Source organism: Strix uralensis, chromosome Z, assembly GCF_047716275.1.
Source record: "Strix uralensis isolate ZFMK-TIS-50842 chromosome Z, bStrUra1, whole genome shotgun sequence".
Taxonomy (NCBI): domain Eukaryota; kingdom Metazoa; phylum Chordata; class Aves; order Strigiformes; family Strigidae; genus Strix; species Strix uralensis.
In genome coordinates, this window is record NC_134012.1 from 266,527 (window position 1) to 283,678 (window position 17,152).

At 45.8% G+C, this 17,152-nt stretch overlaps 1 protein-coding gene across 3 annotated transcripts in view; it reads right to left on the bottom strand.

Annotated features, from left to right (window-relative positions):
- Window positions 1–404: 404 nt before the first annotated feature.
- The window catches only part of ZCCHC7 (zinc finger CCHC-type containing 7), a 117,489-nt gene continuing 100,741 nt past the window's right edge, over window positions 405–17,152 (bottom strand). For all 3 annotated transcript variants that reach the window (XM_074856411.1, XM_074856412.1, XM_074856413.1), the window contains 3 exons: window positions 6,731–6,826; window positions 2,122–2,239; window positions 405–1,679 (listed from right to left, as the gene is read on the bottom strand). In XM_074856411.1, coding sequence (XP_074712512.1) covers window positions 1,231–1,679; window positions 2,122–2,239; window positions 6,731–6,826 — 663 coding nt within the window. In that variant the 3' untranslated portion in view covers window positions 405–1,230. The remainder of the gene's footprint in view (window positions 1,680–2,121; window positions 2,240–6,730; window positions 6,827–17,152) is intronic.

Genomic DNA, 17,152 nt, shown 5'->3' on the forward strand with positions numbered 1-17,152 from the left:
GGTGACCTCACCGAACAAACAGCTGATGAATTTAAGGAATAGCAGCATGCAATACTACTGGCAGAATGATAGTGCTGAATTTTTTCTAGTTTACCCATTTCCCCTTCTCAGACACCTTGCATTAGCACAGGTTACAAATACTGTCCAATTTGAAAATACTACTGTAGCCAAATGCCCATTTCTTAGCAAGAATTAAGAGAGGACACGCAACTTCATGAAACTGCCTGTTAGTTACTATCAATTGCTCAGCAAAAGGAGTGGTACAGTATAGAGCAGGTCGTGAAAAACTAGAGTACAGATAATTTCCCTTTCAAAACCAGAAAATCTCTTGCCAGAGGTGTTGTAGTTTCAGCTCAGGAAAGAGAAGACGACACTTGGTAATGCAAGAAAACGTAGAACAAACATTGTTTTATATCCCTCATGTAAAGGTTTATTTGGGTTTTTCCTTTGACGAAGCATTTATTCTTACAAAGCTTTTAATAACACACTCATTTAATTCCAGTGTACAAAAATAACTGTCTTTAAAAAAATGACTAAACTTTAGAACAGCACGTCTGGAACCAAATACGTTGATCATACTCTCCTTTCTTTCCTCCAGAAACAACTTCCACATCAAGAGGAACAAAGGACGTGTGTAATTCAAGATGTGAACTCTGTTCCCCTGCCCCACTGCCCGTTGGCAAAGACAGGGAAGGGGCCAGTGCAGAGCTCGCTGCTGGCACCGGGCGATGGACCCGTGGAGCACGGCGCGGAAGACGTCACGTCCCAAAGTGCAAGGCAACAACTTTGCAGCAGCTTCCAGGAGGGAAAGAAGTGGGAAAGTGCCCAGCTGCACCCTGGAGAGGATTGAGCGGCCGCGGGGAATGTCCCTGGCCTCTGCCCCCGCTCCCCCCAGCGTGAGCCTCTCCAGTGTCAGCCCCAAACTGTGCTCCCCAGCAGCAGATCCTGCTCCAACGGGCAGAGCCACCTCTCACCGGTGAAGAAACAAAACCTATCAACCCCAACGGGGCCCCCGTCCCCCCCACACCCCCCCAAACAAAGAAGATAATCTTACAGCCAATTCCGGGGCCGCACAGCGCAGCCCTGGCGTCAGGTGCGCTGTGTCCCGCTGTGGCTGCCAACACCCCGCGCGCTCCGCTCCGGGACGGACGCGGGTCCACGCGCTACGAGAGGGACCCAAACAGACAGAGGACAGAGCCGGAGCCAGTACAGACAGTATCCACAGCTGCATCACCAGGATTTCTGCCTGGCCTTCCTCCCCCTCTGTTTTATAAGGAATAAATTCTCGTTGATATCAGGACTATCGTCTTTCTGCTTTTTCCATTTCTTCTTCCTTTTCGCACCTTCCAGAGGCTCCTGCACATACGCAGTCTTGCTGCCCGAGAACGCCTTGAAAACGGACCTGTGATGGGTTCTGCTGCCCTTACACGCCTGCCTTTTGGACCCTCTAGGGAAGTTCTCCTCCAAATTGCGGCCAATTTCAACATCCCTTCTGTGTTTCTTTTCTCTGCGTGTCTCTGCCTGGGACATCTTCATCTTTTTGTGACACTCCCCACCTTTGCTGTGTTTCCCATACTCTTTCCCATGCTTGCTCTTTTTCTTGTGGCTGTGCCCCTCATGTGTTTCTTCCTGCCACGGTGTCTCCGGCTGCTGTGGCAGCAGGCCAGCCTCCTGCAGTTCTGTAAAACAGAGCAGTTTATTTCAATACCCATGCAGAAAACCCCAAACCATCACAGATTTCATTATGTATGTATGAAGTTAGAAAAAAATCTGATAGATTTTTTTCATAGTGTTTTTCTTCCTGTCAACAGACTAGAATCTTAACAAATTACAGTTTAACCCTCTTCCTGCTAGTTTACAGCATTTTTAATGTCAGTGGATTTTTTAGAATTAAAACATCTGACAACGCCCACCTAGTGGCTTTGACACAGTAAATTACCATGATAGACATGGTTGAATAAAGTCACGAATCTTTTACTACTCTTAGACTACCTGTTCAAATCCCTATAGCTTTTCCCGACACATGAAAATAATCCCACAATATTTCTAAAAGCAGCAAGCACAGAAGAAAGTATTTCAAAGAACTGAAAGGCAGGAGGGATCTCCCAAAATATACTCTACCTGCAACCTTTCTTTTTAATCTGTTCTCTCTTCTCTTGATTTCATATTCATTGTCGTAGCAGTAGATGAACGGAGAAGTAGGGAACATGGTCCCGTGCATCCTCTTTTCTGAGCACTCCTGCAAAACACATTTCAAGTCACTACATGTGGCTGAGTTGGGATCTTCCTGGAAGGGAAACAGGTCGGATTCTGCTGGTGCTGGCCTGTACCTCTGAAGGATGTGGCCAGCAGTTCTTTAACACTGATAATTTTATTACCAACCAATAAACCTTCCTGTGCACACGAGCCAAGCTGCAGTCCTCCTGCAGCACATGGCAGGAATCCCACCCCTTCCCGCACCTCCTGCACACCTGCAGCAGCAGCAGCAGAGGACTGGAAGCAGGTGAGCACCAGGCGAACGGGAGGCGAATGGCCCGTGGAGCCGCTGGGCCCGGGAACGGGGCGTTCTGCTGCAGCTGGGCCAGCTCCCCGCTCCCCAACGCTGCTTCTCGCTGCCACACGATCATGTGCCCGGTCTCCTCGGAAGACAAATACTTCCGATCTTTTAACCTGGATCCTCCGGGGTGAAAGGATGTGCAGAAACATGGCAGGCTCCAGGGGCGGGGTGGGCTGAGGGAGGGAGTGAGCAGCGGTGGGGGCCAGGGGGTGTCCGGCTGCCTGTGGTTTCGGCACAGGTACAAACCAAACACAAATCCTGCAGGAGCTGGACATTGAGGGGAGAGGAGGAGAGCCCCAACCAGCTGGCTGAGGTGAGCAAGGGGCTGGCTCTGCGTCACGCACATGTCAGCCCATTTCCCAAACACTTGATTCAGAAATACGGATTTTTTCGCTGCTGTACACAAAGTGTTAGCAATGTTTCGTGAGCCAGGCTAAATGGGATGCTTCCTACGGTTCTGTCTTTTTTTCAGGGCACCATGTGATATTAACTGATGCCTTCATCTCCCTGTAAACTGCTTGTTACCTTTCTACTTCTTGGGTACTGCCCAAATCTAGTGAACTCTGGACCTTGCCATTCTCAAGAAACGGTCAGGAGCTTTCACCCACCCTGACATCTCCACCAAAAGCTAAGCAGCTTTCCTCTTGCTATTTCTACCACTTTTCTTGCTATTTCTACCACTTTTGTTGCTATTTCTACCATGCAGTGCCACCTTTAGCACCTCCCTTCCCCGTCTGTCCTCCTGTCTGCCTCCCTCTCTTTTTCAGAGACAGAGTGCAGAAAAGATGCATTTCAGATGTATTTCATGTTTCTCAGCTTTTATTTGGCCTTTGCTTGGCTGAAATTAAATGAAGAATGGGGTTATTCTCTGTGGTGTCCTCCAGAAGGGTATCGTTAAGTTGTGTAACTACTGGCTTATCTCCATGTGCATGGAGAGTGTGGAGGAGCGACGGCAGCCCATAGTCAGAGCCCGCCCAGGTCGGAGGGCTCGGCCTTACCCCACTGCAAAATCAGGCTGAAAGGGACTTAGGAGGGGACACGCGAGTCCCTGTGTTGCCTGAGGCTGTTCTCGGCAGCTATTCATCTGAGGTACACGTGTCCTGGAAGGCGACCAGATTTCACATGCACACCTCGAACAGCCAGCTATCACCATGAAGAACCTCCTCTCCCACCGTTCCTGGGTCCTCTATCTACCTCCCTCAGAGTTATGTCGAGAGAAAAGCCAAACGGACAAATGACACTTCAAATACCTGTGTTTCACGTGAGTGAAACCTAAGAGTGGCCGCTAGGCAGGGCACAGAGCTGCCTGCCTATCTGGATGGAAATGAAAGAAAATACTGAACACTGCTGAAGAGGTCACTGAAAACGACACAGACCGGCTTTACGCAGGAGCACGCAGACACATCATCCTTCTGTGAGACCTGCGAAAGTGCTGCTTGAGATCCCACACCAAATCTGGGGCTTGCCCTGCAGGTTCGTTATTTTTGGTTTGTTAACGCACTGACAGAGAAGCCTTCATGGATGAAACGCATGTGCCACCCCCATGGGGGCTCCTCTTCCTCTCCATCACCACCGTCTTGGTCCCTCGGCCCAGCGGTGCCCAACAGGCTCTGGGCTGCTCCTGTCCCCCCCTGGCGCGCTGGCGCTGCTGCCACCCACTCCCGGAACAGTCCTCGGTGCTGGAGGCAGAGGCAGAAGCAGGGCCTGCTGCCACCCCGCACCAGGCATTTCCTGTCTGACTGGCATACTGGGCAGACTGGGATGTGAAGGCGAGGCACGTCTGCAGGGACCGTACCGCCCCTCACCCCTGCTGCCTTCAGAACTGGCTGCAGCCCCAGTAATGCAGCGGGACTCCTCATTAACTTACCCTCCCTCTTAACTGGCCCCTCAAGATGCCCACATCCTTGTTATGGACCACAAGAGACGACGTTTGGGATGTCTGATTGCTATGAAATGAACTATGATGCCAAGTCTACTACAGAAAATAAGATTTCTTGTCCTTATTAAATCTTCAGTTTACATAAAAACATGACTGTCTATTGAACAATAGTGCAAATTCAGGAAACATAACTTGCAGGTGTTGGAACCTCTGACACTTTATGTCTAAACTATTTCAATTTCTGCAAACAAGAAGTAATCCTCAATGACCGCCTTACTGGAACTGCACGGCTAACTCTGGGATTTAGCAAGTTTTTTGCTCTTGCCTCTGCTTTTGGGAAGGGCCTCCCTAGACCTCTGGGAAAGAAAAGGAATTTCAGCTAAACTAGATTAAATGGTAACAGGAAAGGAAAGGACTGCAGTGGGAAGCACAGATTATGGTGCATCTATACAAAACTAACCCCAGCCTCTTCTTCTCGGTCAGTTTGCTATTCCTCTACTTTAACTGCTCAAAAAAAAGCAATAGAGCAGGGTTCCTGAGGTATAGAAATGGGAAAAGTGTTAAGAGATGCTTGTCATCACAAGTAACTTTTGCCTGCTTAAAAATATTGACATTTTAAAAACGAACCAAACAAAAAGACTTATTTCCCCCTTAAATTACAGGCAGATCTTTCAAGCTTTGACGGAGCTGCTCACCGCCTGAACTCAGGCACTGATTACAACCTCAGTTTTCTGAGCCCATGACAGCTGCAAATCTCAGAGGCGTTGCCTGTCCGCTGGGTCGCTGTGAAGACACACGTGCCAGTCCAATTTCCTCAGCCCTTCTCGGACAGAAAGTTTAGTGATTTGTGGGCAAATACTCAGTTATCACCATATAATCTGATGTGTGTCCTGGATGTTTATTCTGTGCTCATAGAGGAAGATCTGGTATCTCTGCCTTTTTGTGTTGCTGTTGACTTCTCCTTCTCATTCAGTCACGGCTCAGGCTGTTCCTGCTCCTCGTACGCTGGTGAAAATACTATCTGACCTTTGATGGCCATAAAATGTCCTTGAGTCACTTTACTACCAGACTGATTTTATACAGTGTCTACGGTTTTCTATCCAAGTAATTACTATCAGCTCCTCCCACATATTTACTAATTATTTTTACAGCAGCCTTATTTGTATCCAGGTATGGCTACTTTCCGTGAATGCCGTTTTTTGACAGATTAGTAAAATACTCCTTATCCATTGATGGCAATCAGTCTTGCTTCTTCTTCTGACATTTGTCAGTGTTAGGCATTAAAAATCTTCCAGCTTATCTTCCAGTTCACCTTTCAGCTTTGCCATGAGAAGATTCCAGAAAACCTGCCCTGCCTGTCCCACTGTTCCCCACAGGGATTAACTATTCACCAAAAAGAGCAGGAAGTGTTTAACAACACGTCTTCAGTAGCTGTAGAGTCAACACAGAGCATGCAGGAGAGAAGGGAGGAATTTCCCATCGTTAAGCTGTAGGAAACCATAAACTTATCCCAACCAACACATGACTAACATTGATTTTCTAGAATACTTGTGGCTTCTGGACTTACTCCATAAAAGAAAAGAATGAACATTTGTTTGGTGTTGATATTTGCAGGAAGAGCTGCACTTGTCACAACAGGGGCTGAAAAAGGTGATAAACGTCATCAAGCAATCCTAGAAGATGCAGCCGACCTCCTGTTTTCACTGAAGCCACTTCAGGCTCACAACACCCTCCTTTGCCAGGCTGTGTGCCTTACAAAAAGATGATGTCAAACTTAAATCAGGTGTTGGATTAAACTAAGAAACTACAAATAAGGATCATCAAAAGCAGGCAGAAACAGAAAATTCCTAAAACAGGCATTCAAATTGTTGGGGTGATTGTGGTGCAAAATTTTACATGATGTTGAACGTGGTGGTAAGGCACTAGTATTTCATCCCATGAGCCACAGGAAAAAAAAAAGAAAGAAAAAAATCTTAAAAAGCCATGTTCAGCATTTTCCAATGAATATTCTGTCTCATAGGCAGTCCTCTTTTGATTTAGGATTTAAAAAACAAATCAATAAACCCGCCAAGGAGAGACAGTAACTTTTCTTTTCCTCCGTGTGTTTAGATTAGATGGGTGAGACCAGGTTACACACTGGCCTCCGCTGACAGCAGCAGAGCCCCAAAGCCACGAGCGCTGGATTAGAGCAGCCCTTGGTACAGCACCAGCTTGGCTCTTCCAGCTCTTTTCTCCAGCCATGCACCGTGGTGGAGATGAACCCCCCTCCCGAGGCAGAGACTGCTGGGACTTACATATCCAAAATGTCCTTTCCGGGAACAGTTGTAGCAGTACACTGAAGCAGAGCGCTCCACGCGAGAACCCGCCGCCTTGATGGGCCCCGGCTTCGTCTGGAAGATGGAGACAGGCAAGAATTAGGTCTGGCGGTATTCTGAGCGATGAATTAAAAATAAATTAAAATTACATAAATATAATTTTATTATGCTTAAATCAATACATTCCTGCTGGCTGTTGGCATATTAAGTTCGAAAAAGAAGCAAGTGGCTCATATGACTGTAATTCTGCAGAGCAAGGTTCAGCCTGAGCATCACAAACGAGGTGGGAAGAGGCATCCCCGGCATCTATTCCACCTGGCTGCGTTATTTCAGCTCTGAATACAAGAAAATAGGCTGCTGATTTATCTCGCCCCCTCCTCCTCCTCTCCCAGCCCCCGCCTCGCGCAGATGCCCCACCATCCCCCGGGACGGGCGGGCCCATCAGCTGCTGCATCCACCGGCTGCAGAGGCACATTTGTGCTGACAGCCAGACGGCCGAGATCCGGCGGCGATACGGGGCCCCGGCCGCCGCGCCCCCAGCCCACCCCTGCGGCCGGCGCCGTGCCCAGCGGCGGGGGAAACCGCCCGCCCCCCCGGAGAAGCGGGGACCCGTTCTGCTTCCCGCAGAGCAGCTGCTCGGGTGGCGCACGGGGGGCGAGGGAGGGCTTAGCACACCCCGGCCAATTCAGGGGAACAGGCAGATCTTTTTCTTTTCCCCATTTAGCACCGCTAAGTTGGACACGGGGACATATCATCTATTCCTTCACTTTTCACAGGCGCAAGCACGTTCATTCCCCGCCGCGCAGCCCGTGCCCAGCTGGAGCAGGCACAGGTACCAACTGGGGGTGTGTGAATTCTGGCTAAAAAGCAGCGGGATGAAAGAACAACCTCACTACTTTCAGCATTTCCTTCTCTCTGGTGCTAAAGGAGCACAGAAGAACGGCCTAGATTTCAAAGAAATTAGCAGCACTTGGCAAAGCTCATTACAGGAATTGCTTTTTTAAAAAAATCTGCATCACCACACTCTTCTGCTGTTGGAGCCGCTGCGTCCTCCTGCACAGCCTCCAGAAGAATGACAGCAGTACTTGTAAAATAGGCAGAAACAACAGAAATCTTCCAACGCCATTTTTTTATGAATCTGATCACACTTGCAGGGTCACCTTATTTTGAACCTCTTCAGCCTTGGGTTTAAATGCGTGTTTCAGATTCGTGTTCCTCAGTTCACGTTCACTCACCAGGAGGAGGCTAAAGGAAGACTAGGAAGAGTGACACATCCAACAGTGATTTGTGACAAAAGGCGGGGAAACAGGGAAAGGAAAAAACCCACCACCTATAAAGTAATCTGTGTATTTCTCATCCATGTCTTACAGCGAGAGCTCTCCAGCTAATAGTGGTGTATAAGTGACTTACTAAGCCAGCTTAATTTTTCAGGTATTCTTTTATCATAAATACATAGAACAGGCAAGGAAAAAAACCCACCAAAATGCAAACATTTGCATAATCCCCTTGAGGAAAGATCTGTGGGTTTAATTTACTGGATCAATCACCTGCATTCTAGTTAAGTTTTCAGCATGAGGAGTGGCCCCAGAAATCAGCTCCACTTTGGACAGGGCTCCTAAAAAGCAGAAATAAACCCTACGAGTGGTACCTTCCTCTGCCTTCGCGCCAGGCAGAACTTTACCCACATTACACCTGTTTCCAAAGCTGACATCCACTGAAGCCCACGCTGGGATGTTGCCACAAAACCCCGCCAGGTTCCCTCAGCCAGTCCCTGTCTGCCAGACAGCTCTGCGACCAGAATACCGGTGTGACACAGCTATCGAAAATAAAATCAAGGCCCTTATGCTACCGTTCTGCTTTCTGCCAGGCAGGCCTTAAAACGAACCGTAACGTCAGTCTGAAAATGACCTGATTATACTATTTGGTCTTTGCAAGGTGCAGTGCAACAATAAGACGTGGTTAGAAAAACCGTGTATTATTCCAGAGACACGATCCTTTACATTCCAAGATGTTGCCTGCCACAACGCCAGAGTCTGGCACTCTCACCTGCTGCACGGTCGTCCTCCAATGTAAATAATTATGATTTGGGCCATCGTTAGTGTTCTTGTATTGAAACTCTAGTAAAATTTGCACTGGGTTCAAAACACTGTTACTTTTTTACAGAAAAGATAAGTAAGATCTTCCTCTGTTCTGAACTGGGCTTTTGAAAATAGGTGCCAGGCGTATGGATGTTGACAAGGAAGGGAGCACGCCCACCACAGCGCTGCAGTGATTTATATGGCTAAATTAGTAAGTAAAGAGCCTTTACGCGCTCCTGCAGCAGGTGCCTCGGTGTAATCCGAAAGTTAAACAGGCTGCAGAGACGCCAACAGCTCACCTGACTGGTGCGTCGGCCCGGCGTTGGCTGGCGGGTCTGCCCCTGCACCGGACACGTGCCGTCCCCGGGGGGTCACCGTGAGCCCCCGGAGCCCGAGGCTGCGCCTCCACCCCCACACCACACCCTGAGCTGAAAAACCGGGCACCGACAGATTGGCCGGGGCTTCCCTCCAGCGCCAGAGCCCTTCGGCGTCTCCCCTTTATTGGGAACACACAGCCTGTGACCCCAACCTCCCCCTGCCACACCCTGCCCAGAGCCAGCTCCCCCCGACCTGTTTCCTTTTGTTTAGTTAATAGAAAAGGTCACATTTAAGGCAAGAAATTAAACTGAATACTTGCAGGTCAGATTACAACTCTACATAACTTTACTCCTTTCCAAAGCCAAACAAAAAGGAAACCCGCATGTTATAAACCCTCTGTTTTCTTATTATTTAAGGCTTAAAAAAGCATCTAAAGACTCCAGCCATATGGGTACAAAATAAACTATTCATGAATGTAGCTTCTTTATGTTATAGGTTTTTTTTGTTACAAACATTTAAATAATCTATATTTGTAGGGTGATATCTTGGAGATTACTTCACTATCAATATATAGAAGTAATAACCTGGTAGATAGCATTACCTATGAAAGGTCCAGCCCATCTGCTATTCTTGCTGAAAGCTTTTCATGCACCAGTAAACTCAGTAAATATCAGAAGATAAAGCATAAGCCTACCACGCCATGGATTTACTCCTAATGTCTCCTCAAAGTGCAGCCTGATGCAACGATTACAAATGATTTTTCTTCTAATGTCATTTTACATAACCTTTTTTCTGCATGAGTAGTTAGTGAGGAATGAATGAATGAATGCCATTAAAACAGTTAATCATTATCTGGGACACTGGCCTTCCTCCCTTCTCAACTAGGAATCTCCATGACAAAGGCCAAGAGATCAAAATGCCAGGGCTGCCTCTCTGGCCTATTTCTGACAGTAATTTTTTATGCAAATGGACCTGCTGGGCAGCTCCCTCTGTGACCTTGAGCTCCCCTTATCTGCACTGACTTTGATCCAATGAGGGCTCGCTTTTATGAAGCTCATTACTACTTAGGATCTGCAATCTGGCTAAATCTCACTAATTAAGGAAAATCTTCCGACCTCTTTTTTTGCGTCTTTCTCTGCCCCTCCACATCACGCGACGCAAGGACTCCGGCGGCGCGGCAGACCAGAGCTGAGTCCCTTTTCGTGCCACTCCAAGTGCCTGCGCTGGACAAAGGCATCTCGCTGCCGGCCGTGCCAACCGGCTTCCCCTGAGCGGCACCGTGCCTCACGGCATCACACCTCGTGACATCACACCTCGCGGCATCACAGCTCGCGGCATCACACCTCACGGCATCACACCTCGTGACATCACACCTCGTGACATCACACCTCGTGGCATCACACCTCGCAGCATCGCACCTCACGGCATCGCACCCTGGAGACCAGGCTGGAGTGGCGTCTCGCACCGGCTTCACTGGCAACCAGGGCTGGCTCGAGCCCGAGCTGCGCAGAGTGGCCTCTGGTCACTCTCAGAGACACATCAGGCCCAGACTGATGAAGTCCCTGCCGGAGGGAAAGCCCCCGCCCTGCTCACGCACTGGTGGAACCACTCTGACAACTACACGAGACCCAGAGGAGTACCCCGCCCTGTCCAGAGTCTCGTCATGAGACGAAACAGAGGTCGTACCTCCATCAGTCCGTCAGTGCTCATCAGCTATCGGCGCTGCCTCTGCCTAAACCCTGCACCGCAGGGGATGTTTTTATTACATCCAGCACCAGTTTGGGCAACTCCTTTTAGCGCGCGAGGGAATAATTCTGTAAGCCCGGCTGGCTAGCCATGGCTCCTTACACCGACTCCAAATCACCCAGCGCCATTCTCATGTGCCAAGACCCGACAGTTGTTTCTTCTGATCCATCATATCCATTGCTAGGCTCATACTTAATCTATTAGGTAATTTTTGGTGTTATTTCTTGCTGCACTCTCAAGGTAAGTAATTAAATGGTGGATTAAAGAAAAGCATGGAGGGAGGACACCTACACAACCCGAGCAGCAGACCTGGGCACTCCTCCCAACACCATGCCCACCAAGACCAAGGGGTGAGCTCCGCACACCACACAGTCTGTTTTCCTGCAACTCACTGAGACAAACAAGACATAAGGCTGGGAGTAAAACTCATTAGCAGTGATGTTTCACCAATTTCTTGAGCCACTGAAAGATCATCATCAAGTGAATCATTACACACTGTGGGTTGTAGACTGGAGCTGGGCAGGGAAACGGTCAGAACAGCTCTATCACTGAAAGATATACATTTATTTTCCCCTTCCAAATTATCATAATCTACTTGTATACCAGCTGAAACAATGGCAGGTTTGCATCATTCCCTTATATTCAAAATTGCCAATATAAGATATCATGTAATATCGTAATTATACCAAGGGGTTTTGTTGTTGTTATTTTCTTTAACCATGTCATGCACCCAGTAGACTTGCATTCCATTGGGTAATTCCTTAATTAGGCAGATTTTTGAAACAAGTATTATGTACACAACAGACCGGAACGTCTCCTTTGGAGTCTTCCTAGTCTATCAGGTGATTGCATCATTAAGCCACACATGCTACGTAGTAAAAATCCTTATGAAAATTCATGACAGAAACATACTGAGCTTGATGCATGCTAATAAATGAGAGACATACAAATTTAGTATTTTGACTTGTAACCCTCCCAAACTCCAAACAATTATAAACAGAATAATTTCTTTACCAAATTTTATTTCTCCATTTTGTCAGCCATCTGAAAAAACTTCTCTTCCAACTCTTCCAACAGGAGTTGTGGAGGTTGCACCTGAGTATCTCTCCATAAATTATGCCCCGTAATTGAGTTTACTAAATGTGCTTGTAGCATCACTTCCACCCTTTTGGGTATCAACAAAACACAGCAAAGTAACCAAGAAAACAGCGATCTGACTGAACTTGTAGTTGTGGGGTTTTTTTTGTAAGTACATGATACACATTAAATTACAAATTAGTGGACAAAATTTTATTTTTTGATTGCACAGTCTGGAAAACCAAAGCCTTTCCCAAAAGAAGGAATTTAACTTGTTCAGTCCGCAGTACAAGCACGGTGAAGTGGTCGTTTCTACAGAAATAAGACATTTCTATAATGCATTTTAAATAGATGCAAATAGCATCTACAATCGACTGTGTGAAAATGTTAAAGGAAGAGACAAAAAGTACAATATTATATATTTGAAAGAAATGAATGTAATCTTTTGATACTCTTACAAGCAGAGAAAAAAATACTGAAGTATTAATTCAAAAAGTCTTTTCTGAAAAATGGACAAAAAAATCTCAAGTTCATAGAGAAAATGAATATATGCAAGATAGTAAGGATAACAACAATACAATCCCTGAATGCCTCAAAATCTTCATGGTTTAAAAGGCATCCCAATTTTCTCCAAAGGTGGTGGCATCTCTCCAGTCGCCCATGGCTAATTTTACATGGAATGCAAAACGTTATTTAAATAGGACGGTGCATTAAACTTCAACTATTTCTGATGTAGCTCTCAAACTACAAACCTATCTTTCTTCTATTTTAATTTTAAAGTAAGTTAGCAAACACTTCCTTCTTAATCCCCAGAGACTATCTATACAGTGACACAAATTCACAAATTTATGACAGTAACATAAATGCTCCTCCGAAGTAATGTGCAACATTAAGTGAAATCGTTTCCTGGAAAGATATTATAGGTATCTATATTTTATTTGCCATCTTAAACATATCTGGGTCTTTATGACCTTATTTTTAAAATGTATTTCCTTTTTACATTTCCTGGTGCAAATGGACTGCATAAATAAGCAATGTGCTATGAGGCTTCAGACTAGCCGATAAACCCTTTCAATTTTCATGCCAGCTTCTTCTTTTGTAATTCAAATCTGGCTGAAAACTGGCAGCTCTGAAAACTGAAACAAGCACTGCCACAAATACCTTGTAATGCTATCGACCTTGTCTGCCCATGCAGTGAGAAAGGGGGATGCATATGTGTCTGCAGTCATCCAGATAACACAACTCATTTTTTTGGGGGGATAACAGAAGCCAGCCCCGGACTGTGCACCAAAAGCAGTCATTACCAGGCAAGCTGGAGAATAAGTCTCTTCAAAATACACAGCGCATTTAAAAACCATATACAGGGCTCAGCCACTGCTTTCATTACCAATTTTAATTTAGCTCCTTCAGTTTGCCAGCCAGATAAACTCTTTAGTGCTGTTTTTTAATCTATTTGCCACATTTTATGTTTAAGATTATAGTAATATGGGACAGGAGAAGGAATCACTTTTAGAGGAAATAAAGAAATAGATCCGCTTATCAGCGCCCATCAGAAAGTTCATTAATCAGCCAGGCTTTGTGCCCCCTAAATTGAAAGGTTAAATAATCCTCTCAGGAATATTTCTCGGCACCACCGCCAATTGTCCGGAGAGAAGCTGCCATTCACAGCACTCTGGATCGGTGACAGGGTATTTTACCACTGTTTGGACCCCAAACAATGATGGACAAATGGCCTGGCTTACAAAGAAACCTTTTAGTACAAGGATGGAAAAAGGACCACAAGCTTTGAAGTGGGGTGGGGGGAGGTGGGCGTGGGGAAGAGGCAGGAGAGGAGGAGGAGGAGGAGACTCGTGCATGGGGACACGTATATTTTATGTGAATGTTTATGAGGAGGCTTGCCGAGCTGCTCTATGGGCACCCGGAGAGCGTGCGGGCAGGCACTACACGCGTGCAGGCTCGCTGCGCTAAGCGTATGCATACTTACACATACATTTATACATTAATCTGAACACAAACATTTGCAAAGCCTGTAAAATCAGAAGATGAACAGAACCACAGCATGGCTATATTTATTAGCTAATACACCGGGGAGCCCAACAAACCCCAAGGTTTTAATTTTTACTGTCATTCCAGATGATTTACAGCTTCCTTTCTCTCCCTCTTTAACCTTTATGTCATCTGCTAATCACCTTTCACCATCAGATGCAAAAGGAGGAAGTACCACACTTAAAATAACTTTCCTGGGGGAGCGTTCTTATAGCAGATATTTACTTTGAGGTGATTTCTGAGCATAGCTAAAATTGAAGTAAACAGAAAAAATACAGTGCTGCTGGAGGACAGGAGATGCCAAGCATGGTGCATCGGCTTGTTAGAAGTGAGGTTTTGTGGAAAAGCAGCAAGGTTTTGCTGGGGTACATTCGAAGTAAACAATAATTCAAGCTTTTTTCTTTAAAATTCCTAGCAGCTAGGCTTCAATCTATAGCACCCTTTACTGATAGAAGCATTTTCCTTACATTACCAACATGCATGTTAATCTTTATCAATTTCCTCATATTTTTTTCATGTGTCCTGCATTTAAGCGCATCATATATATTCAGTAATACCATAATTATTTTCACCTAGCTTTATAACGAGTGACATTCATCCAGAATATGTCCTTGAAGAAATGTCTGACAGCCTACATACAACCTTAACACACAAAAGCTTCTCCATGTCCTTCTTGCACATCTATTTTTTTAAATCGGTCTCAATTCCATAAAGTTTTTACTTTAATATGACTTGGGACGTTCTGAATAGTCTACAGCATCTAAAAACGGATCAAAAGATTCAGATTTCTGCTCTCATATCACATAAATATGCCATTGATCAAAACGGTTTTCTCCAAACCAACTTTTGAGTGTCTCATGCTATTATTTTCCCTCTCTTTCCATCCTCACACCAACATCAGAAAAGCAGAATTAATTTCACCAGGGTCTCATCTGCCACCAAAGTAAGTCAGATAGAAAAAGGATAGCACGTGCAAATCTGGTGCAATTAATTTTAAAGCAGAAGATATTTCAGGGTTATCACAGAGTCCGCAGAAATCCCTCAGTGTTTGTGTATGCCTGGGCACAGGCACTCACCACACCATATTTTAAGTGCCAAAGGAAGTTACAAATATACTTTAGAAACAGTTAAATGCATAGTCAAGAAACAACATGAAATTACTTGCCGGTAACTACAAGATGAGTAGTTACTACAGGCAGAGAAACTGTAAGGTTGAGGGGAGGGAAAAAAAAAGGAAAAAAGCAGCTTTCGGACTCGATGCTGACTCTGAGAAACCCTGAACTCGGGCATTGACCATCCATTTTTTGCAGATATATCACCTGGTCTGCTGTAAAAATAGTACGTGTTCCTGCCAGCGATGCCCCCCTCCCACCTCTGGAGAGTCAGAGCTTCTGCCGCGTGCCACGCCAGGTGGGATGGCCACGGGCCACGCTGGGTGTCATCGCCCTGTGGCACCTGCATCGCCATGTGTGTGCCACCCCCGGCGGTGGAACTGCCACAGGCCACGCACAGCAGCTGCCCCGCGCAGGCACCGAGCAGTGGCCAGCGGAAGGAGCCTCGTCAGGCCAGACACGGACTGGGCTGGCGAGTCAAACGCCCGGTGAAGCAGCAAGGGGAAGTTCGTCAACTTCTGGCAGAGGCGAGCAGAGCAGCTGCGCAGCGGCCCCGCGGCCTGTCCCGATGGGCACGGGGACGGCCGTTTGTGCCCATTTCACAGCGCACTCATGGCCGCTGGGGGATGTTAGTCAAATCTTAATTTAACCCACATTTAACATTCAAAAATAAGTCAAACCTGAAGGCCTAACTTCACCCCTCTGAAGCCAAAACTCTGAGGGATGCCTTCAGCTTTTGCCCTCGGTGGGGCCTGAAGCCCTTATGCCAATCGCCCCCTGCTTGGAGACTCCTCCAGTGCTGCACTAAAATAGCACCTACTTATGGCGCACGGCTCTTCACTAGTCATCACTTTATACAGGTCTCTGGTTCCTTTTGATTCCCTTTATGCTTGATTTTTCAAAATTTGAAATCAAAATCAGGGTAGTTCTGTCATGGGGGCAGTAACTTTTCTATTCACCTGACAGGACCTAACAAGATGTATTACTATTATAGACATGATAGAACCTCTCAGAATTAAATCAGTGAATACTTTTAGGGAATCCTAATCTGTAGATTATTAACATGATCAAGCATAACTTGAGAAAGTTACTGCCCAGCCAGGGCAGCTCCTGGCTGCTGCAAGCACAGGGATCGGCGACACGAGGCACCAGCGGGTCTGGATGATCACACCCGGTGCCGCCAGTGCCGAGGGAAATACCTGGGGCCTTGTGACATGTGAAGCGTTTGTATGATAAAACGCAGCAGTTTCAGTACTGCTAAAGCAGATAATTTACAAGCAGGTACCGAGTGGACCTTTGACAAGCAAAATGCCGCTCCTAGTTAGGATTTATGTGCAAACAGTTCCTGGAGGTTTACGCTCTACTGACATTTTACAATTTTTCCACTTTGCAATACAAAAATGTACCAAAATACATTCTACGTTACCTACACGAAAGTGTAATTTTAATATCTTTTAAAATGTCTGGTAGATGACAGACAATTTTGGTTTCCAATGGAATTTTGAAACTGACTCCAAGTTCTAAAACTGAGAAAAAACACCTTCATACCAAGTCCAAAGGAATAATCTTCAGGAATATAAGAACTTTAAGATGAATATTCATACACAGAATCTAATGCAGAAAAAGTGCACAGAAATACTTAATTTCTTTTTTTCTCAAATAAAAGTCTGTTTTTAAAAGGCATTGGAAATATCATTCTAGCTTTAAAATTCTATTTTCCTTATTTAGTTGATTAATACTTGAAATAATAAAAATTATTTAAATTATTGTATAGGTTCACCTTTTCAAACTAAAGGAAAGAGAGGTGAAAACTTTTACCAAATCCATAAGCATTAAAGAAATGATCATCTCAATTCTTTCCCTTAAAAGAACTGCACCTATGTGTACGATGGGGAGACATTTCAGCAGTGAATCTTACCACAATTAACCTTTTCTGTTTAATTAACCACTTATCCAACAGTTTTGGTGTATCACAAAAATACCAATCACCACAGTTTTGGTGTGTGTTGGGAAAGGAGGAACGT